This window comes from Brienomyrus brachyistius, chromosome 20 (genome assembly GCF_023856365.1).
Source record: "Brienomyrus brachyistius isolate T26 chromosome 20, BBRACH_0.4, whole genome shotgun sequence".
Taxonomy (NCBI): domain Eukaryota; kingdom Metazoa; phylum Chordata; class Actinopteri; order Osteoglossiformes; family Mormyridae; genus Brienomyrus; species Brienomyrus brachyistius.
In genome coordinates this window covers 6,507,787-6,532,137 of record NC_064552.1, presented here as the reverse complement: position 1 = coordinate 6,532,137, position 24,351 = coordinate 6,507,787, and the positions used below count along the sequence as shown (strand labels likewise).

Genomic DNA, 24,351 nt, shown 5'->3' with positions numbered 1-24,351 from the left:
TGTTTCTCATGACATTGGCTGAAATTGTCTGTTGCCGATAAGGGGAGTCCGTTGACAAGCCCCATTCACCTTTAGTGTCTGTCTCGCCGGACCTGATATTCAGACCTTGGTTCCAGCTCTGATGTTATCATCCTCCCAGCACTCGGCTGTTTCCCCCTGCCTGTTTCCCTTTTATTTTCAGATGTGTCAGATGGATCTGATTACCATCCCCACTAAAGCAAGTCTTAAAAGGTAAAAATACTTCGTATAAGATAAGACTCTCCCAAAGCTAAACAAGACGTTAGAATGTTTGATATTCTTTTTTCCCAAAAAGGACATTTTTCTCATTCATTGTCTTATTTCCCAATACGTTTCCTGCAGTGCTTACTGAAGAATTAAAACGTTGTATGTTAAAGTAGATATTTAAACTCCTGTTCCTAACTAAAAACAACTCTTGGAAGCGTACAATACAGTGAATTTTCCTCTGAAAATAAAGCAATCATTCAGTAATCTTCCCTTGCACACATAAACGACATATGAAAAATAACAGCAAAAATATAATTCATCAGAAATACACCAAACATTTTTTACTTGTTCCTTAATGTTTCACAACATAGCAATAACAGGAATCTGTATCTGCGGTAAACAAGAACTGAACGCCTTTATAACATTACCGACAAATATAGTATACCAAAAAACTATTCACTTTGCTTGTCCAATTAATGCAAATATCACCAAGGTGTTATTAGCCATATTGTTAAATGTTGAAAAGAAATATTATGTTTTTTTCTATACATGTGTTCAAGTCTGTAAGAAATTACTAAGAAAATAACATGAAAATCACATGTACCCATGCCTGGATGCCACAAATGATACAGGAACAAACTACATAAAAAACCATGTTACATCTACCCATAGCTACAGCTGAAGATGTTTAAAAACAAAATCTTCCATGCATACAAGCTTCCCAGTAGTGAGGAACTTTATATGACTTTCAGTGGCAAATATGCTGTGTGGTTTTCCAAGCATGAAGAATTACAAGTTTCAAGTTCACTCAATATAGTTCCAAAAATAAAAGAAAACGACTTTCCCACATGCTGACCTACACACCAATGCTCCTCTTCTTCAAACGGGTAATGATTTGTCCTCCTGGAAAGAGAAAAAGGAAAAAATACATCATTTGTTGGGTCACATGCAGAAATCTCTTACTAGACAGACTTATTACCATGGGAACCGATTTCGTAGTTACTCACTGTTTATTATTTAATATTTAGCTTAAAAATTTTGCAAGTTCAGCCTTTTCAGAAAATTTTACACAAATATTTTCCTCAAAAGTTGATGGAAAAAAATGCTATAAAATTAAAGGGTATGTAATATGAATCACAGTTGCTGCAGGTTTCAAGTTAACTTTAAGACTTTTTAAAGACCATTATGATTGCAATTTAAGACCAATTTCATATCGATACTGGGAAAGAAGTATGAAAGACATGAAGAAAAATCAGGCTCCCAGAATTTTTTGTAAAGTAAATTAATTCATTCACATTCAACATGAAAATTCAAAAAAAAAATTTGTTTGTTTGATGAGAGGAGATGCCACATCAGTCCACACATGGCGAAACACCAGCTGGGTGTGCTCTGGTAAAATTCTGACCTGGCTACACATTTTGCAGTCAATGGTTAGTGGGTAGTCATTATCAGTTCCATGCTGGTTGCATTTTGTAGTTTTGTTGAATCAATGCAAAGCTTTCCCAAAATACATTTAAAGGCAACATTTACTGCATCTGCATAACAAGTGATAGCCAAAGCTGTGGATAACAGCGATCTGCAGACCCCATATATAATGGGTTTTCATGTATATATGGTAAAGTTTAATTGATAAATTATGCAGAGTAAGGCATTGCCAACATTAATAATAATAATAATGATAAAGTACATTGTACATTACTAGATAGTACTGTAGAGTGTGGCAGTTGCTCGAATGAAAGGGATTCTGATATTTTAGCCTAATTCCCAAGAGATGATACAGCATTGAAAAGATATCATGTATCAAGGGATGACTGAGCAATTAAAATCATGCTTTTTATAACCCTCAAGCTTTTTATACCCCTCGAACGATGAAGTAGCAATGAAAAAACACAGCTTACTGTTACACATTTTACAATGAAAAATATAATATTGTGTACATGTACATAACTTGCAAAGATCTGTTTAAAAATATCAGCCTATTGTGGGTACTCGCTGGCTTAGAGCCTGCACTTGTTTGGATAGCGCTTTTAAAACATAAACCATTGTGTGATTTTTAAACTTTTTTTTTGGACCACAGCTCAAAACTTACCCTTTTTCTCAGGCTTTTGGTAAAATGTGAGCCAATCCTGTGAAATCATGTTTTGTCATGTGTTGTCTATTTTAATAGGTTTTATATGCTTTCTGTTTTATGCTTTTTCTGCATTTTAGTTTTGTACAGTGCTTTGTGACTGCGAAAGGCGATTAAGAAAAATGTACTTACTTACTTACTTATACTGCAGATAACAAACAGCGGATCCCACTGTAATGTTGACTTAATAATCCAATCAATTTTACATGACATATTATTGGACTTTTTAAGGACCCGTGGAGACCCTGATAAATGTGCCAATATAAACATTTATTTTAACTTTAACTTAAGTTACATTGATCTCGTTTCTGTGACCATGCAATTTTGTTCTCAATGAAGGACGTCGGTACCTTTTTCTCCTTTCTCTCCTTTGGGTCCATCTTGACCTGGAAGTCCCATGATGCCTTGCTGTCCCTTTTGACCTGATGTCAAAGAAAATTCTGGGAATATTCTGCAATCACACCTTAGCTTAATTTTGTTGTTTAGTCCAATGTTTCCGAAACTAGTTCTCAGAGACTCGAGTTAGTCCACATTTTTGCTTCCTCCCAACTACCAACAAACCTGTACCAGGTATTCAGTGTTATAGATTGGCTGGGAGCTGGGAGGGAGCAAAAATATGGGTTGTCTGAGGTCCGTGAGGATTGGATTTGGAAACCCTGGTTTAGTATATGCATTTTTTTTCTTAGTTTACTCCCTCTTACCTGTAAGAAACAGATGAAGTGTTAAAATTTTCTTTTGATTGGATGGCAAAAAGGCTAATTATAGCCTGACTTTTTGTGGTACCAGACACACATTTCCAAAAAGGAATAAAAACGAACTGGAGAACATACTATTTTATGCAAAGTGGGGCTTATTTTACCTTTGTCCCCTTTTGGACCGATGTATCCCATCTCCCCCTTTTGCCCTGGGGGGCCTGGAGGGCCAGTGATGGCACCATGTGCTGAGAGATGTGTAAAGTAAGAATCTCACATGACGCATTAAAGGAGTTACAACCCTGTGACAGACAATGTGGCTTTGTGTCCACCATAATCATTTAGATGTGTCTGACCGTGTGGCGTCATGTTTCCTCACTTCTAATGAAGGCCATGAGCTCAGTCATGTTGCCATGGGAGCCCACGACTGAGCTGTATCCTGGGGGTCCTGGAGGTCCTGGAGGTCCTGGCGGTCCTTGGATCCCCTGGAATTCTGCTCCTTGAGCATCGTGATGAACTTCCCCTAACAGACCTTGATCTAGTTATACGCAGAATATTATGTTAGACGAGAAATCCATAAAATCATTAACATTATATTCTTACAGAAAAGTGTTAAGCTTCTCTGAAGAACATCGCCACCATCTCAGGTATATGAGCAATACAAGATTACCAGAGGTTTCTCCTGAAAAAGAATTAAGTGAAAAACAGAGATAAAAGATTGTTGGCATAGTGTAACATTCACGTGACAGAGAACCGTCCATTTACATTACTCAAAGCAGCTGTATACGCATATTGCTAGGCTGACCAGGTAATCCATGCCTAAGAGGGCACTTTGAGCTACTTCAGGTTTTATAAACTACTTTAAAACTGAACGGCTCCTATTCTTGGCTAAATAGTTCAGTTCTTGTGCTTTGACTGGTTTGTTTCCTTGACTGAAAGACTCATCCAGTGTTTCACATTAACATTAGTGGCACATGCATTATAATAGGAGACTGACCAATCAGCACACAGCACCACCTCAGCGCTAAAGTAAAAGCCAGGTCCTTTTAATTGAAATGGTAGTTTACAGATCCTGTCCTAACTCCAAGTGTCCTCCCTGACATGGATTATTTGGTCACTCTAATATAGTTCATTTACAGAAACAATTCCTTGGGGAAGCACTGATTTTCAGCATTATGCCACAACCTTGAAAGTCTGCCCTAAATATGGAGTCAGCTGTACATAATACATACTCTTGATGTAATCAGCGACTTTTAAAGCCACATTCCCATAGTCCTCTGCTTCAGGCCATCGATGACGATGCCTGTCCACGGCATCGCCTTTCGCTCCTTTCATTCCTCTAGGCCCTGGGGGACCGGGAGGCCCCATGGTGTATCTGGGCAGACCGTCAGCTATAAGAGAAGATTGGAAGAAGGCATGCAACTCCCATCAAAGGCAGATATAAACATTTTAAGGTATGTTTCAACCTAATTTAACAAATGTATTCAAATGATTAACGCTTAGCTCTTAATGGTGTAGCAGAACTCTTAGCCTGTATTCTCTGCTACTGATGACAACATGATACTGCTAACTCAGTCTTACGGAACTGGAAGTGTTTGATCAAGTAACTGACGTGGAGACCTGCACTCACCCATGTAATCCTGACGTTCTGCTTGTATTTTATCTTGGAGGGTGTTCTTCACATATGATACCAGACCTCTTGTCAATCCAGGGGGACCTTGAGGACCAGGGGGGCCAGGAGGGCCGGGGGGGCCACTGACACCTGCACCTGGAAAAAGGACACAGAGGCTTGGCACTAGAAGCTCAAATAGTATACAGGTCTACATTTCACTCAACTCTAGTACATCTAAAACTTCTGCATATCTCTAGTATAACTATATCTCTGTGATATGATAACATGGTATAAAACCAACCATCATGGATTTTTTTGTAATAATGTAGACAAAGCCATAACAACATCTAGAAAAATCACCTTGCATTATGTGGTACCATTAATGCTAGTAATTCATTAATTTACAAAAGTTATAATTGTTTATATTAATTGTCTATTATTGATTAACAAAGTGTTACAACCTAATTAATAACTTGATTATAGACCATTATATACACAATAAGGGTAGTCTTATTGTGAAGTGCCCCTTATTGTTAGGGAACAGAAGCTCACTCTGCAGATAGTCCCTTATATCTTCCAGGCTATAGCCTGAAGCAGAAAAGGAGGCCGGTCCCGGAGGTCCTGCTGGTCCTGGTGGGCCTGCAAAGCCTCGTGGCCCAGGTGGTCCAGGTGGTCCAGAAATACCTCGATACTCTGAGTCTTCAGGGGGAGAAGAACACAGCATGACTGCACTGTGGGATTAAGAAGATCTCGGCTAGAGGGCAGCTCAGGAACAGTGAAAGTGATAACTATAAATGAAATGTCCTTCCATCCATCCATCCATCCATCCATCAGTTGATCCATTTTCTACAGGATCGCAGGGGTTTGGTGTCTATCCCAGATGCTACAGGCACAAGGCAGTGAATAACCCAGAACGTGAATTAAATGTAAAATTATTAATCCGTTTATCAATAAATCAAACCATGAGGAAGGCAAAGAGCAAGTAAAAAATACAAAGAATGCACATACTACATGAATGTGACAATTATGACATGAAACAACATGCGTGACTTTTTTGACCCACCGTGACCATGTACTGGAGATGGCTGAGCAGATGAATATTCGAAAGCTGTTTTAAACTCTTTTATGACATATGGAGAAAAATATGTCCGCCTGTCGACTCCATTTTACTTAATTTCTTATTTAGCTTGAGACTTTAACTTTGCATCTGTACGGATAATAATTCTTGAAGAGGGGCCACCTACTTTGAAGCAGAGAGGAAATGACATCATAATTTGTGCCAGGTGATCCTGGGGGTCCCGGGGGTCCAGGGGGTCCAGGTACATTAACTAATCCATTTTCTAACAGGAAGTAGGAAACAGTCATCAGTCCTATTATAACCCTCTCATGTGCTCCTTCCTCAGGAATGTAACGACTTTGCTTTCTTCTTAGCATGATCTGAGGTAGAATATCCAAAGTCCCTAGTATCTTGTAGATCATTAGTGCTTTGTAAAAGTATAGAGCAGTCCAGATGATGGCAATATGCTCAAGAAAACATATTTCAATACACATGCGATGAACCATAAATATATACAGAATTTCAACATAAAAGTTAATTGATTGCTGATTTTCTATTCCCTCCAAATGAACAATATCTACTATTTTTAAGTTAATTTTCAACATATTTCTTGGTTTATATGTGAGCAAAACAGGGGAACAAACAGCTGCACCAAGTGCCTGCATATGAATACAGGACTTACCATTCATGAGGTTAAGGACACGTCCAGCTACCTCGCGGGGGTTAAAAGAGCCAAAGCCTGGTGGTCCTGGTGGTCCTGGGGGGCCCATTAGGTACTGCCTCACATCATCCCCTAAAGGCCACGAAAGAAGGCAGTTTTGCGGGTCTCTCTGTTCGCCACGTGTCTTCGTGCTACTCATGACTTTTTGACGTTCGCCGACATTAAGCAGGCAGAGATTTTCTTGCTTTTCCATAGACATTAAAAACATCCTTGACAAGCATTGCTGGTATATATTTTAAACAAAACATTATTATTATCTGCAAATAGAGCTCTAAGGCGATGTTTTCCAATTTCGTCTTCGGGGACCTACAGACGGCCCACATTTTTGGAAAAATGTCTGGTAGGGAGCTTGGGAGATAGGAAGCTCGGAGGGAGCAAAAAGATGTGGGTCCCCGAGGAGCGGAATGTGAAATATTGCTACAAGGTAAGTGGTCATTACTGCATCAATACTGGACTATATAACCTTAGTACTCACTCTGAAGCAGAGACAGGACATCATCCATTGACACAGTACCAGGGGGCCCTGGTGGTCCTGGGGGGCCACTGGCAACTCCGCCACCTAAAATATCAGCCTGTCAGTTATCAGCTTTCTGTGATGACAGCGATGACGATGATTATTACTCAGACTTGTATAAATGGAGTTTTGGCAACCCCCGATAGAAAGAGCTGGACTTACTTTGGACATACGCAATGACACGAGAAGCTAAGTCATCTGCAGACTGTCCATCTAAACCATCCCCAGGGGGTCCTGGAGGCCCTGGGGGGCCCGGAGGGCCTTTCATGTACTCCCTGATGCCATCACCTGCATTGGGCAGGTTATACTTTGATGATTACACTGTAATGGTTCATGACAAAAAAACTCATCCTAAACATGTACTGAAAAATTATAAGAAACACCTTCTAGGACATTTTTTTTGTTTTTGCTTCATGACACAGAAGTGCTACTTCAAAATGCTTACTTTGAAGATAATTTGAGATGTAATCGCGCAAATCTGGAACAGCAGACCCATCTCCTGGAGATCCTGGTGGTCCAGGAGGACCGGGAGGGCCAGGAGCTCCTTGGGAGAGTCTTGGAGATCCTATTTAGGAAACCAAAAAGGAATTTTATAGATTTTGTCTAAACATCATATTGAGTATTTTGAGTGCTTTTAGAATTTCTGGAATCCAAGTTCATATCCTGTGTTAAGGATTCAAAAAGGCTTCCCTTTATTGGTGGAATAATTGCACACAGCTGTTTTAGCCCACTTCCCATTGGTTATTACACACCTTGCTTAAACTGTTTCCCATTTAGTTGCTTCATTAGTTCCTATTCATCAATGAATCATCAGATTACTATCTAAGTAATACAGACACATATCTTCTCTGTGCCTGAGAAAGCAAGTAATTTAAGGGACGGCACCTCTTGCGGAACCAGGAATCCCAGGAGCACCCGGCACCCCAGCATCTCCTGGAAAGAAACAGAATAGTCAACTTGAGACAAACAAAAATCTGTTCATGGAAAAGACCAAACTCCCTATTAGAATCCTCAAGAGCAATAACCGATCTTCCTTTGGAAGCATCACCTCTTGGGCCCTCTGGTCCTGGGGGGCCCTCTGGCCCGGGGGATCCTGGTGGTCCCTGTGGTCCCGGAGCTCCATCCACTCCTGGGATTCCTATTTCAAAAACCCCAATATTTATATATGCAAAATATTATGGATATACAGTTAGCGGACAGAATTACAGAATCGTGTGGTCTGATGACTCTTAATCATGTGGTCTGATGACTCTTCTGCGTGGTCATATAATGACCAAAGAATAATACGCTATTTTACAGGAGCAAGTGTTCCGATTGGTTCAAACATTATTCCCTCACGATGTATCCATCCGAAAGGGGTTTCCTAGACACCAGGATGACTTCAAATACTTTCCTTTATCCCCCCAATCATCAGGTATAAACATACCTGGACTTTATTACTGAACCTAGAGCATAGAATGTGAAGCATCTTTCTACTTCCTGTAACTGGAGATTTTCCATGAATAGCAGTCCAGTATCGCACTACACACAGTTCAGTGCGTGTATGACAACATTCAAAGAAATATTTCTATTATTTAATCTACCCTGGCAGATTCAGGGGCCACAGCTCATTATTTGAATATACCCCCCCACCTCAGTAAATTTTGCAGTATTTCGGATTTCTTAAGATTGATAGTGCCTGCCTTAGTGGGAGGCCCGAGGTGATAATTTGTCGGGGGGGGGGACAGAATATTTATCTACGCCCCCGCATGTACCTAACCAATATACAAAATGTAAGTTTTTACTGCCAATATTGTAGTACAGCAGTACCATGCTATTATACGTTATAGTCTACTATACAAAACGTTTGTGTTGAACTGATCTGAGGTCAGCTTTTGCATTCATGTATCCACTATCTACAGATACAGCTGGATCTTTAACTTACCTCTTCCGGGCTCTCCAGGACTCCCTGGTAGGCCTGGTTGTCCTGGTTCCCCTAAATAAGGTGCACATGACCAAGAATAAATGTTTTTCTTCATCCTGATTCCGTGACATATATACCCCGGTAAACCATCACACAATACTCACCAACAACAGCCATCATTTTATATAGAGCGTTAAAAACAATGAAAAACGGGCTGTCATAATTTCACTCTAAAATGACGTATTATATGACCCATTCTTACCTTGGTACCCTCTATCTCCTTGGTCGCCTACAAAAGTCAAGGGGTTTAAAGTGTTAAAAAAATAGCTAAGGATGACGTATTGATCTGTTTAATTTTTAAGGCCGGATTTTAAAGATGAATGTGGAATTCCATAAAATAAGAATTTCCCTGCAGGGGTCTCATAGAACCAGCCGTTTCAGCAGTAAATTCTTTTTTAATTAGGTAGACGATGCGGAGGGGGACAGGTCATTGCCTCGAGATATATGTATGAATCATCACTGCGCAGCATGCGCAGTATGAAAAGGTCAATGTATATTTATGATCAGCATACCTTGTGATCCCTTAGGCCCTGGGGTTCCTGGTGGACCAGGCGGCCCAGCAAAAAAGGTTCCTGATAAGTAGCATTAACAGATACAGTATTAGCAAAAGGGAAGATGGCCTCCTTCTTTATGTTGCTTTATTCACTGTCAGTTGAATAAAAAAAACATCCTTGATATAAGATTTATTGCATTGACTTGATAAAGATGCCTACCGGAGTTGGGGATGAAGCTCCCCAGTTCACCCTTCTGACCCGGTAACCCAGGCTGACCAACTCCTGAGAGTAACATCGATGTTAGTTAGGTGCACTACACTAAAAGCCCAGGACTATCAAGTGCCACAAGGAATAGAAAATTGCTTTTGAATAAGCTTACCTGGCTCTCCGGGAGGCCCTGGTGGACCCTGCTTGGCTTCCCCTGCACAATAAAACAGCTGTTAGATATTTTACCATGCGTGCTGCGAGCGCTACTCTGCAATATGTAACCCATCAGTAATAAATATAAAACTAAAATACGCAGCATTTGCACGCACTAATACATTAAACTTGTTGCTTCATTTTTAGAGACTTTTGGTAAGCGTCTGTGTTTCTGAGTTCCAGACAACTCTGCTACCAAACACTTTTAGTAGTAAATCATATACAGTGCTCACAGAAAGTCTTGGGACGCTTGTTTAATTCTGTAAAGATATTGCGAATTTATTGGTTTCAAGTCCATTGACAAGCAACGTTAACCTTATCTGCACATGTCCTCTGCACATGACGTTTTCTTTATATTAAGTGTCCTAATTTTTTTGACTGGCTCATTCAGTTCTTTTCTTGCTATTTAGCTATTAATTGCAGCTGCATTGATTTGCTCCCAAAGAGATAACAAACACTAATATTTGGTGTTTTATGGTATTGTGAAGGTGTTGCTTGCTGAAAGGTACCGAACAGGACTATAGTAAAAAAAAAATTAAAAAAAAAAAAAATATATATATATATACACTGAACAAAAATATAAACGCAACACTTTTGTTTTTGCTCCCATTTTTTATGAGATGGACTTAAAGATCTACAATTCATTCCAGATACACAATATTACCATTTCTCTCAAACATTTCTCACAAATCAGTCTAAATGTGTGATAGTGAGCACTTCTGCTTTGCTGAGATAATCCATCCCACCTCACAGGTGTGCCACATCAAGATGCTGATCTGACATCATGGGTAGTGCACAGGTGTACCTTATACTGCCCACAATAAAAGGCCACCCTGGAATGTGCAGTTTTGTCTCACAGCAAAATGCCACAGATGCCACAAGCATTGAGGGAGCGTGCAATTGGCATGCGGACAGCAGGAATGTCAACCAGATCTGTTGCTCGTGCATTGAATGTTCATTTCTCAACCATAAGCCGTCTCCAAAGGCGTTTCAGAGAATATGGCAGTACATCCAACCGGCCTCACAACCGCAGACCACGTGTAACCACACCAGCCCAGGACCTCCACATCCAGCAGGTTCACCTCCAAGATCGTCTGAGACCAGCCACTCAGACAGATAATGCACGGCCCCATGTTGCAAGGATCTGTACACAGTTCTTGGAAGCTGAAAATGTCCCAGTTCTTGCATGGCCAGCATACTCACCGGACATGTCACCCGTTGAGCATGTTTGGGATGTGCTTGACCGGCGTATACGACAGCGTGTACCAGTTCCCACTAATATCCAACAACTTCGCACAGCCATTGAAGAGGAGTGGACCAACATTCCACAGGCCACAATTGACAATCTGATAAACTCTATGCGAAGAAGATGTGTTGCATTGCATGAGGCAAATGGTGGTCACACCAGATACTGACCGGTTCTGAGTCCCCAGACCCCCAATAAAGCAAAAAACTGCACATTCCAGGGTGGCCTTTTATTGTGGGCAGTATAAGGTACACCTGTGCACTACCCATGATGTCAGATCAGCATCTTGATGTGGCACACCTGTGAGGTGGGATGGATTATCTCAGCAAAGCAGAAGTGCTCACTATCACACATTTAGTCTGATTTGTGAGAAATGTTTGAGAGAAATGGTAATATTGTGTATCTGGAATGAATTGTAGATCTTTAAGTCCATCTCATGAAAAATGGGAGCAGAAACAAGAGTGTTGCGTTTATATTTTTGTTCAGTATATATATATATATATATATATATATATATATATATATATATATACACACCAATAAATCTGCTATATTTTTGCCGAATTAAGCAAGCACCCCAGACTTTCTGTGAGCACTGTAAATTCTTATAGAGTCCATAGTATTGTTGGCATAGACTAATTTCTTCACCTATATGACCAGTGTTAGTACCTGGGGGTCCAGCTGGTCCTGGGGGTCCTGGGGGCCCCGGTGGTCCTGGAACTGCGCAATGCAATAAACATATAATGTTTTTCTGTAATGCTCCACATATACTCTGAATAGATTTTGAACTCAAGGCAATGGGTGCTGCAAAAACATCTATTTCAAACAAAGCGGCATGATCAGACCTTAGCAAGCAGAGACAGGAAACGTGTGTCATTAAATAAATTTAAAAAAACATGCTAAAAGGGACAACTGCTTGTGATTTTGAGCTACGAAAAAGCATAGAATTTTGGGCCCCCAACCCAGACCAATCCAATAATGTTCCGAATTTTTTAGGGCCCCTGTCACTCAGGGGGCCCTGGAGTCCTGCTAATTTTTCCTCCCTTTTTCAGCATATCTACATGTTAATACTAAATTGTTTGACCTTTAACATAAAATTCTACAAAATTTAGGGTGATACTGATGACTGACAGGAATTTCTAAAACCTCTAATTCTTGAGAAAGTTCAGGCCCACACTCAGCTAACACTCATAAGTGCACTACAGTCTGCATTACTGCACTCTGTACTGTATCTACCGGCATTTGGACATATGCTAGATAAATAAATTAAGTGAAATTGACTGAGGAGGATGACCACTTACGCAGAGTGTGGGAAGGGCTGATTGATTCCACAGTTTTCACAGTAATGCCAGGCTCTCCTTGGTCACCTTTATCTCCTTTAGGACCTGCACAGTAGGATGCCTCAAGTTTTCTAGCACTAGCAAAAAACACTGTCGGCCATTAAATTCTCACACAGTTTAAATTTCACTTTCAAAATGTAATTACTTTAATAGATTTTTATTAATTCATTTTAATTCATTTTCATTCTCATAAAAAGCACCAATCTGTACATTTGAGTGTAAAATAACTTGTGACTGGGGCTGTATACTCAAAGGGTCTGCCAATTGTACTCTAGCTATAACTAAATGTACCGTTTAGTCTAATTTGAAGTACAGAAATGGACTCTGGGGAACATTTTTGTACCACTGGGGATACATTAATGTTGTCTGTACCTTGGGGAACAGAGGTTGCACTCTTATTTCTGCCCATGCAGTGTCACTACTGCTGAGTGTCTGGGGAATTGTGACTTACCCCGGTCACCAGGGGCACCAGCAGGACCAATCGGACCTGCAAGTAGCCAACGTCCCAGCAATTACTACTTAATAGCAAAACCAAATACTGACTGTACTGGATGGATGATCTCCCAATTTAATAACCAACTGCTTTGGGCCTACCTGACAATCCTGGGGGTCCGGCTGGGCCAGTGGGGCCTGGGCTTCCTGGTGGTCCGGGGATGACAACTGGGTTGGAGCCGGCTATGAAAAGAGGACAACTTCTCCTTCATTTTCATGATGCTGGACATTTCAGGATCCCTCCTTACAGACGTCATGACAAACAACACTGGAGCAACTGTGAAAACTATTCATTGTACTTATGTGCAACATCACCTGACATAAATATTATCATGCTATAAGAAAAAAAAACAAAGTATCTTTGGAGTGTAATGGATGCATTTACATTTTTCCTAAAGATTCCAAATATGTTGTTTATCAATTTTTGTGTCACCTTTCAGCGTCTGGGAATGCAGTGATTTAAAAAAGTATTCAGACATTTACACAATATTCACATTCTGTTTCTGGCAATCTTTGCACTTGTCAGATATAAATAAGTAAGTCTAGTTAAGTCCTGACTGGAACTGTACTGAGAACTGAAAAAAAAATCATAAAATCTACATTCTGTAAGTGATCTCCTAGGAACATGAGAGGAGCTTGAGAAGATCGACTAAGGAGATGGAGCAAAATTAGTTCAATCCCATACAGAATAAGCACAAAGGTTTGAAACTTCCTCGATACTAAAACTTGTGATGAGAATGACAAGTTAATTACTTTACCTGCATTAATGACTCTTCCAGGTTCACCTGGTTCACCTAAAAGAGATTAACATCACATGGTTTGTTGTTCATTTTTAACACTTTTTGACATTCTGTTCAATAAAATGATACTTCTGACAAACTCATAGAAGCAATCATGCTCAGTTTGTGACTGAACTATTTTGAGTAGTGTATCAAACAAAGAAACCCATCCATCCATTTTCTGATACTGCTTATCCTATTCAGGGTCATGGGGGGTCTGGAGCCTATAGGTGTAAAGCAGGAGACAACCCAGGATGAGGTGCCAACTCATGCCAGGGCACACTTACATATGAACAATTTAGTAACCCCATTAAGCCTCAGCATGTTTTTGGACTGGGGGGGATACTGGAGGCCCTATGGTGACACAGGGAGAACATGCAAACTCCACGTGCATGAAACCCTGGTGGGGACTTGAACCTAGATCCCACAGGTGTGAGGAGACAGTGCTAATCACTGCACTGCTGCGCTGCTGCCACTATAATGGTTTCCAGTAGCTATAAAGTAGCCAGTAGTATATAAAACATAAACACTTTAACCTTTAACTCCGGGAAATCCAGGGTTTCCTTGTATTCCTATAACATGAAAAATATAATCATCAGCATGCATTTCATACCAGTGATATACATATTTGGAATTTATCTGTTTAAATTTCTATAAATAAAATTTTAATTTATAATAATTTATTTGCAAGGTTGTTTTTACATACCTGGTGGTCCTTGTACCCCGGGGGTGCCTGCAAACACAATTTAAAATTGTAAATTGACATTTAATGCTACACGCAATTCGTCAATAAAAACAGCTGATCTTAATTACAACTGAAAATTGTATTTAACTTTGGAAACTCATCCCAACCCCCCCTCCAAATTGTAGACTGTGGATGTAGTTAGAGAAGAACGCATAGATGGGCTGAATCTTTACTCAGGGGGGGGGGGATGATGGCAAACTATTCATCACTTAAGCAAATAAATACACATTTACTTGGGGTGGGGGTAAAAAAAACATTTTAGGGGGCTATATTATCAAGATACATCACAAAATATATCGCAGAAAAGTGGTGAAAAGGTTTATGTTATTGGTTCAGACGCAGACTCTCCAGTAGTCTTCAAAGACACTAAAGAGAGCAGGAAGGTTTATGTTTTAGCACCTGGGATTCCAGCATCTCCTGGAGGACCAGGAGGACCTCTGCTACCCGGCAATCCACTTGACCCCTGGTCACCTGCAAGCAGGGATGGCAGCGTACAACATTCTGCTGTTTTGCTATGGAATATATTTAGGTCAATCTGGGAAATACTGCACAGCAGCGACAGTTACTGGAGATACTGGGCAAAGGCGCTTACCTCTGGGCCCTTTGGTGCCGTCAGCCCCAGAGGGCCCTGTTTAAAATCCATAAAGCGTGGACATCAGAAACATTATCCACTGGCTGCAGGTCATGCTGCTCAAAGGACGATTTTGAGCTCACTGGGCAAAACCGTAAGAGCTGATGAGATCAGAGAAGAGCGGGCACCTACCCACAGATCCCTTTGGCCCTTTCTCTCCGGCTGGCCCCTGCACCCCCCGCTGCCCCGGGTCACCTTATGAACACAGCAAACGCCTTTTGTTCACAGCAAATCAGAAGCACTTGCTGGACGGCAGAGGCCTTCGGCACATTGCAGGCAGGCACATGCAGGCCTACAACGGACTATACAGACCTGGAGCTCCGCGGGGTCCTTTCTCACCCTGGTCACCTGGCGAAAATGTTTTAACATATAAAAAACCGTTCGACCTGATTCTCTGTAGACCTAATCATTAAAACTTGTATTATTTTTTGCATAAAAGCTAACGCTTAAAGCTATAAAAGCATGCTCACTTACTCATCTACTGTTCGTTTACTTATTTAATCCGTTCTTGCCGTTTGATTTCAGGTTGTCAATAAACATGATCAAAATACACTCCTCTTTGTGATTTATATGCATTGATGATTAAATAAAGTTATGCAATGGGGTGTATTTGATGATGCAGAATTCAAAACTGAAATATAAATCACATTGACCTACCCTTGGCTCCAACCGGTCCACCAACTCCTCTCTCCCCTGCAAAAGAGGATGAGATTTTGGCATATAAAGCGTGGAAAGGCTGTTTCGCTGATGTTCTTCTTCACATTGCTACAGGGCTGGCTACTACAATGAATAATAATCAACCTCAGATTTTATTTTTAAATATATGAATATTTTAATATAGATAGTTAGGCTCCATTTGTCTATATATGCTTCCGGTCAGGTCATTTCACCATACCTTTTGGTCCAGGTGGGCCATCTTCTCCTCTGAAACCTGTTGGGCCAGGTGTACCTAAAAGGAAGTTATAAATATGTTATTTCTACATTGCTATGTAATTTAAAATAATGAAGTTATTAAAGGTGAGGTGGTTAAATGGATCACATAGTGTGATTCTTAATGCAGATATTGCATATTGGTCACACTTAGTCATAGAGGCTCACTTCCCACTTAAGGTACCGTTTACAATGGAGACGAGGGTCATGCTACACAAGGCTACAGATGCTAACACAAGGCTACAGATGCTACACAAGGCTACAGATGCTACACAAGGCTACAGATGCCGACACAAGGCTACAGATGCTAACACAAGGCTACAGATGCCGACACAAGGCTACAGATGCTGACACAAGGCTACAGATGCTAACACAAGGCTATAGATGCCGACACAAGGCTACAGATGCTACACAAGGCTACAGATGCTGACACAAGGCTACAGATGCCGACACAAGGCTACAGATGCTACACAAGGCTACAGATGCTAACACAAGGCTACAGATGCTAACACAAGGCTACAGATGCCGACACAAGGCTACAGATGCTGACACAAGGCTACAGATGCTGACACAAGGCTACAGATGCTACACAAGGCTACAGATGCTGACACAAGGCTACAGATGCCGACACAAGGCTACAGATGCTAACACAAGGCTACAGATGCCGACACAAGGCTACAGATGCCGACACAAGGCTACAGATGCCGACACAAGGCTACAGATGCCAACACAAGGCTACAGATGCTAACACAAGGCTACAGATGCTGACACAAGGCTACAGATGCTGATACAAGGCTACAGATGCTGACACAAGGCTACAGATGCCGACACAAGGCTACAGATGCCGACACAAGGCTACAGATGCCGACACAAGGCTACAGATGCTGACACAAGGCTACAGATGCCGACACAAGGCTACAGATGCTAACACAAGGCTACAGATGCCGACACAAGGCTACAGATGCTGACACAAGGCTACAGATGCTAACACAAGGCTACAGATGCTAACACAAGGCTACAGATGCTAACACAAGGCTACAGAATTTGTATAAACAGCAGTCAGTTCGCAGAAATTCGATTGACTGTATAGGGATAACTGGTATCACTTGAGGGGGCACAAATAAAGTAGTGGTACACGGTACACTCTTAATTTATGTATTAATTAACCCAAAAGGATGTGTTAGTTACATACTGATTCCATGTTCATTCATCAATAATCAGCCATAATGATTCACATATTTCATGCAGTTACTGTTTTTGTTCATGATTTTTACCCGAATAGTAGTTGAGTTACTAAGTTACTTGTGTCCCTGCTAATTAAGTATTACCAGAATATCTTTCCTCCCCAATCCACGCTGAGAACTTCAGTTCTCATCCTGCTAAATAGTATAAGGTTACTCACCTGGCAAACCAGTAGGACCAGGAACACCATCAAACCCTTGTATTGGAGAAATATATAATAAGTATATTCTTACAGACCTATATTTTCCTACCCGGTCCTCAGGAACCCACAGACGGTCCACCTTTTTGCTCCCTCCAAGCTCCCCGCCTGAGAGTCCACATTTCTGCTCCCTCCCTACGAGAAACTAGGAGGGAGCGAAAACGTGGACTGTCTGTGAGCCCCCAAGTACCGGATTGTGAAACACTGATACAGAGGAATGGTAAAGACAAATGAGTACCAGAGAGCTAGGAAATCTGCTAGACCCACCCCTCACACCCCCAATAGCTGGCTAAATGATTTCTGCCTAATTACTGTCAATTAAGTCAGAACACTGACAATTATTATTTACTCTACAGTGTTACTGTACATTAAGCATAGGGTAGGACATCTCACAAAGAATGAAGTTCATAAATTCTTATTTTTTTATTGGTTTTATTTTATTGGAGTCAACAAACTAGGTGCATGAAGACAAACTGTTGATGCTTATATGTGAATTGCTGTAATAGAACTGCGCAAGTATCAATACTCTATAATGGGTGTTAAACATAGATTAACGTCGATATATGGTGATAGTCGCACCTTTAGGTCCCATCGGGCCGACCAAGCCGGGAGGGCCAGGAAATCCAGGCTCTCCGGGGAAGCCTGTGAAAACAAGCAGGATTCTGCTGAGGTGAAGCCATCAAGCATGTTACAGTGTCACCGGCCCGAAGACAAAAGACCACCGAGCGCCGAACGGCAGACATGTCAGTAATTCTGAAGCCCTGGTCTATTTCTGTCTGATTTCTTCATATATAACAAAGTATTTTTAATGCAAAGTAAATTTTTAATCTGAAGTATTTTTATTCACATCATAAAACATAATGGATAGCAGGAATGACAGTGATTGTAGGCAATTTTTTGTTCATTTTACGAGGCACGGAGTTCAAGTTCTGACCTCAGAATTGTTAAAAATGCAGAGTGATGCTCATACCTTTGTCCCCCTTTTCTCCAGTTCCTGGGGGTCCTGGCTCCCCACGAATTCCCACGGGGCCATCACGACCCCTGGGCCCTGTGGGGCCCTCTGCACCAGGATGACCTGTAAAAAATTATTATTACCCATCCATTTTCTGTAACAACTTATCCTATTCAGGTTCGCAAAGGGTTTGGAGCCTATGGGTGCAAAGCAGGGAACAACCCAGGATGGGGCGCCATCCCATTGCAGGGCAACACACACACACACACACCATTCAGTCACACACATACACCAACAGGCGACTTGGTAACTCCAGTTAGCCTCAGCATGTTTTTGCACTGCGGGGGGAAAACCAGAACACCCCGAGGAAACCCCCCCAATGACACAGGGAGAACATGCAAACTCTACACACATGGAACCACAGTGGAGACGTGATCCCTGGTTCCAAAGGTAAGGAAACAGTGCTAACCACTGCACCACCGTGCCGCCCTATTTTCAGTGTAACTGCTGAACCCAGGACACATCCTATAGGGTCATTTACCGGGACTCCCCTTCTGTCCCTTGGGTCCTTCCTGTCCAGCGTGGCCAGGCTCACCAGGCCGACCTGAGGGGGGCGTGTCACAGTGAGGGTCACATGGAATATGACGTCACTTCAAAGATCCATTTCAGCGTTACAATTATATAATGCTGTGTGAAAATGTACTACGTCAGATTATATGAAACAACAAATAAATAAGTAAATGTGTTCTAATATAAAGCATTTGGGAGTGCGAGGAGTTTCTCATTTTATTTGTCTCAGAGAAGAACAGAAAAGAAACATAGCTGTTAATTCAATCAATACACACTATTCTCACCTGGTGTTCCTGGGAATCCAGTGTCACCTAATGATATGTTAGAATAAAAGCATTAGATTTGTTAAAATTATACCCAAGGGTTCATATGCATGCTGCTCTTGAGAATAACTGCAATGTAGTGGAACCAATGTCCTGCAGCACTGCGTGTTTGAAGCACATAACTGTGTTGCACCGAACACTGAACCAAACATAAGTTCTGAATGGCCTCCTCTCGTCTGTAAACTTCTTATGTTCTTATAGTTGCAGATGCTAAAGTAAAGGTTTTGATTCACTGACCTTTGAGTCCAGGATATCCCTGATCACCTTAAAATAAAAATTAAAAGAATTAAAAGAAAAGATAAAAACAAAACACATTTATCAAAAGGTAATATTTATGTTTGCAATGTAAGTAGCTTATAACCCATTTCACAGTAATGATGTCAAAGTCCCACAGTTTGCATTTAGTCTTGTATCCCGAAAAGACCCCTGAAGACTGAAGCCTACTAGGATGATAAATCACCTAATATAGCATCTTAAAAACGGGCAGTGTCAGAAGCTCATTTGGATGAATAACACACTACTACAGATATTAGTGCCACCTGGAGGCTGTTAATTAAAGGCAATTCACTTCAGCAATTAATTTTTTCATGGCTAGCGTTTTATAAGGACACCATCTTACATTCACACGAGATGTTCACTCTGCTCTGAGAAATATTTTACAGATAACATATAACCACTGTTTTTCAACAGGAAAATGAACAGCAGAATTTACTGCAGAATTTATCACCTCTGCAAATGCTTCAACCATTTACATATTCAGTATGCATACTGTAATCATTATGCACTTACTCTACAGTAAAAGATGCATACACATCTATACAATATTTGTCAGTTAAAATTAATAATTCATATTATGAAAAGGAAAGCAAATAATTCCAGGGATTCCCGAGAGACATTAAAGTAAACAGCACTGAAATGCTGAATTTAATAGGACAAATGAGATTTTAGTTACCTTTGGATCCTGGATCTCCCTTTTCTCCTTTGATCGTAGCAAATGTGGCTATGATGGATATAATGGCAGAAGGAATCACTGACTGAGACACCAGATAACATGCTGGCACTGCATTGATTACCTTACAGTTACAGTTCTGGCTACCCTGCATTGTCAGTGATACTGTGTATATATACGCTAGTTGCCAAAATTGTGGAAACGCCTGGCATTTTTAGCATGTGGTGGCAGTAATGCTTATAAACAATCAAAGAATGTTACAAATATCATACACTGGATGATTTGATAAGCAACCGGAGTATCTGGAATAAAGTGCTGCAATCTCTAAATACTGGAAGTGATTCCACAGTTTTGCCCACTAATGTATGTCTCTGTTCTTGCAGCACTGACTCGCACCCTCCGGTACCTCTCACAGAGTCAGACTGCAGCTCAGCTCTCAGCAGCTGTTGTACTGTCCTTTGTAGAGATGCGGGTTCCACGTTGACAGCCGATTCCTGGTTGATGGTATTGTCGGTCCTGGCCTGCGCGGTCTGGCCCACGTAGGAGGAATCCAAGGGGTCGACGATGTTGATGGGGGACGAGAGGCGGCTTGTCCGGGACGAGGTGCTGCCCCCTTCCAGGGCATCCACTCGAGCCTTCAGACCTCTCACTTCTTCAGCTGTGGAGAAGACCAGGAGAAGAAGTTGAGCACCTACCTTCCTTTGTAATGATGCATGAATACAGAGACCTCAAGACCATAACCTTGGGTTTAGCATTGTGGGAGTTGAGGTCTATCCATTCTTATTTTGGCGGGGGGGGGGGGTTGTATTGGCCGATTTTGATTATTGAAGAGGTCACAACCCCTCATCCCCCAAATTTACGCCCATGAGAAACCTTAGCAATACCATAAGAAACATATCATTTTATAATGTCACGTGTTAATTAACACGCAACACAGCAAACAGAAAGCTAATCTTGGAACTAGCAGCCCTGCCTGCTGGTGTACTAGTTGTCACTAATTACTTGGTGTAAGGTTGGTCTTACCCAGGGCAATAAGCCAACAGAGGAGGCCCAGGAGCAGCAGGAGGAGAAGCAACAATCCTAGCAGCCACTTCCACCAAGTACAGCAGGCGCCTCCCCCACACCAGACCCCATGGTTGTCTTCCTTTTGGATCTCTGCCAACAGGCCATGCCAATTATTGTCATGTTAAACGCTACATTTGTGTCATTTTCAGGTATCTACTTGAATTCAACTGGCTGTCAGAAGAGTTTAATGGTTTTAAGATGAAACAAGTTCATACCTGCATATGTGGCCTTGTGTTTCATGGCAACCTTTGAAGATCCAGCTACGGAAAATGCAAATCAACAAAACAGCAGTAAAAACACATAATTTAAAACAATTCTAATAAATACACATTGTTGTACCAAAATATCTCCAAGGCATGTATTACACAAGTATATCAAAACATATATACATATATATATGGTGGTGCAGTGGTTAGCACTGTTGCCTCACACCTCTGGGACCCGGGTTCGAGTCTCCGCCTGGGTTACATGTGTGCATGTTCTCCTCATGTCGTCGTGGGGTTTCCTCCCACAGTCCAAAAACATGCTGAGACTAATTGGAGTGTGAGCAGGTGGTGTGTGAGTGTGCCCTGCGATGGGCTGGCCCCCCATCCTGGGTTGTTCCCTGCCTCATGCCCATTGTTTCCGGGATAGGCTCCGGACCCCCCACGACCCAGTAGGATAAGCGGTTTAGAAAATGGATGGATGATTCACATAATTATATTAATTTGTAATCCATAATTATGGTAATAGCCAAGTAAACTCCAGCAGTTTAACCATGATGTCACATGCCGTATATCCCATATTTTCTGTGCATGAAAACTTGGCGAGGTTCTCACCATAACTGTCTGCCCCCAGGGTGGCGGCTTCAGAAGAGACGATCCTCTTTTCCCTCTTCAGTGAATCATCTGAGTAGGAGCCTGCAAAACACACAGGTAGCTGTTGGAGAGTTTCGAATATCTGTTCATAATGCTCCATAAAGCAACATGCACATGAACCCTTGGGTATAATTGTAACAAAAGCAATACAAGCACCAAACTCACAGACACCTATACTCCCTGACTACAGATTCTTGGTCTATGACCCTGTGATCTCAAGACATTTTTGAGAAAGAACTGTACATTGTCTACAGCAAGACCCTACAAGATCTTCTTGATCTACGATTATGATATGAGGAAGGGAAGGAGAATAATTAATGTCTGAAGTTAGTCTATCAATTATTTGAATATGTGGAATAAAATCATATCCAAATAATTAATGTGATGTAGACTGGGCTATAAGACTGCATGCTTCAGAAAGGGTGCTGCAATGTGTGATAATTCCTTGGAGACGGACCATACCACCTCCAGCACTCTTCGTGGTGGCAGTGAACTGCTTCCCACTATTCTTGCCCATAACGAGGAGCTCCGCTTCCTTCTTGGATGGACCATTCTCCAGCAACAGGAACTTGTAGTCCTTCAGGAAGACGTCGTCATTCTGGGGGCTGCTGGGGGCCACTGAGGAACCAACATTGGCTGCTGAGGGACTTGCATCAAAGAACGGTACCAATAGTAGCGTTTACTCAGGGTCTTTAGCCTTAAGATACAAAAACCGTGGAGCATATGTGTCTCCAAAAAACATGAAACTGACTGTTATAACTCTTACATCCAGATACAACCGATGAGCTAACATATACTATTTGTTAATATAAGCTAATATAATCTTCTTTCTGTGGGTAAATCTTAGCGCGTCACACCTGTGGGGCTGGTCACTCCAGTGCTGATGGTGCCGTTTACGGTTTGTGAGACGTTCTTCTGCACTCCATACACTACAGGGCAGAGATGCACAGAGTCACAGCTGCCCTTCCTGGGTTGGAGACACAGAGGTCCCCCCCCCCACTGACATAAAGTGCTCAGGATCAGGCAACATGTGCAAAATGTAGTCTTCAGAACAGATTCAACCGACAAAAATGACTCATTATTCCCAAAATATACCAGAAATATGTTGCAGTTAAAGTACAAAAATATATACAAAAAATGTGAAGGTGTCAGGGTTTATGACACTGCTGCTGGCAGTGAGACAACAGCCACAAGTAACTGCACTAAAAAATACATGTTTTGTGGCAGACATGAAAAAGTAGCTCTACACTTCTGAGAAATGTAACAGGTGGTGTTTTGTAATATCATGCCATTGCATTCATTATTTTTTCACACTTCCCACCTAAATTACCCACCCATTTAGCTAAGCATCATCAAAAGGAAATCAGGCCATATGATGCTGCTCACGTATCGCAGAAGTTATAAGCTGGATGTTTCTGGAATATTGATTGTATTTGATTCAGTGCTGCGTGAGCTCATCAAAGCACTGTCATCTGCTGGCTATGAGAAGGTATTACACCGCATACCTGTTTGAGTACTGAGTCCATTTGAGGCAACAACAGTCCCTGAGGTGGAGGAAAGGTTATTTGGAAGGCCGTTAACTAAGAAAGAAAAGAGACATGTATGAAGTAGCATTACTTTTTAAACAATAAATTAATAGTTTGGCGATAACTATTGTAACATAACATGGATGCACGACTCTAAATACAATTTTAAATAAACAGACTAACGAAATGGACATGTGGAAGTTCTACTTACACAAAGATGTTCTGAGGGTAGAAGGAAAAATTACTGGTTCAGAGCGATAACTAATCAGTTTGCAGAGGAGGTGGATTCAAGCAACTAGAGAAGGCAGGACGAAGACATCTGATTGGTTGGTCCCGCCTTCTCTGTAATCTGATTGGTTATCTCTCTAAACCGATAAATTTTCCTTCTGCCCTCAGAACATTTATGTGCAAGTAAAACTCCCTCGAGCATCAAATGATAGCTGAGCTTAATTTCTACCAATTAATGTGGCCCAAAGGGAAAGTCGTCTATGAGACGTTTCTACCACAGTGTGGCCTGAGGGCCATTAAAATGGCAGTATACCTGTGCTGCCAGGGAGGCCACCATTCATCGCGGCAGAACCCAAGCCCAAATTGTTCTGGACCCCTTGAACCGGGAAGATGATAACAAGATGGTCAGTATGGCAGCACATCCACAGATGAGAGCTTCCTGAAGTGTCCT

General features: G+C 41.5%; 1 protein-coding gene across 3 annotated transcripts; it reads right to left on the bottom strand.

The window, feature by feature from the left end:
• Positions 1-40: 40 nt before the first annotated feature.
• LOC125715773 (collagen alpha-1(XVII) chain-like) lies at positions 41-24,305 on the bottom strand. Of its 3 annotated transcripts, none has more exons than XM_048987683.1 (47): positions 24,214-24,305; positions 23,652-23,726; positions 23,004-23,075; positions 22,609-22,764; positions 22,108-22,188; positions 21,505-21,549; positions 21,248-21,379; positions 20,631-20,882; positions 20,228-20,275; positions 19,513-19,539; positions 19,237-19,263; positions 18,924-18,986; positions 18,401-18,505; positions 18,010-18,072; positions 17,392-17,427; positions 15,955-16,008; positions 15,717-15,752; positions 15,372-15,407; positions 15,192-15,254; positions 15,021-15,056; positions 14,828-14,899; positions 14,390-14,416; positions 14,220-14,255; positions 13,663-13,698; positions 13,007-13,087; positions 12,864-12,899; positions 12,374-12,457; positions 11,742-11,792; positions 9,786-9,827; positions 9,626-9,688; positions 9,425-9,484; positions 9,115-9,141; positions 8,874-8,924; positions 7,998-8,087; positions 7,835-7,882; positions 7,395-7,514; positions 7,112-7,237; positions 6,911-6,994; positions 6,397-6,507; positions 5,902-5,997; positions 5,210-5,356; positions 4,676-4,813; positions 4,278-4,436; positions 3,425-3,583; positions 3,213-3,293; positions 2,704-2,775; positions 41-1,128 (listed from the first exon to the last, which is right to left on the bottom strand). In XM_048987683.1, the coding sequence occupies exons 1-47, from the start codon at positions 24,239-24,241 to the stop codon at positions 1,082-1,084; spliced, it is 3,579 nt and encodes a 1,192-aa protein (XP_048843640.1). In that variant the 5' UTR covers positions 24,242-24,305; the 3' UTR covers positions 41-1,081. The 3 variants fall into 3 exon arrangements, with proteins under 3 accessions (XP_048843640.1, XP_048843641.1, XP_048843642.1); XM_048987684.1 differs by having other exon boundaries at positions 22,612-22,764; positions 24,214-24,272; XM_048987685.1 differs by having other exon boundaries at positions 23,652-23,690; positions 24,214-24,272.
• Positions 24,306-24,351: the final 46 nt, after the last annotated feature.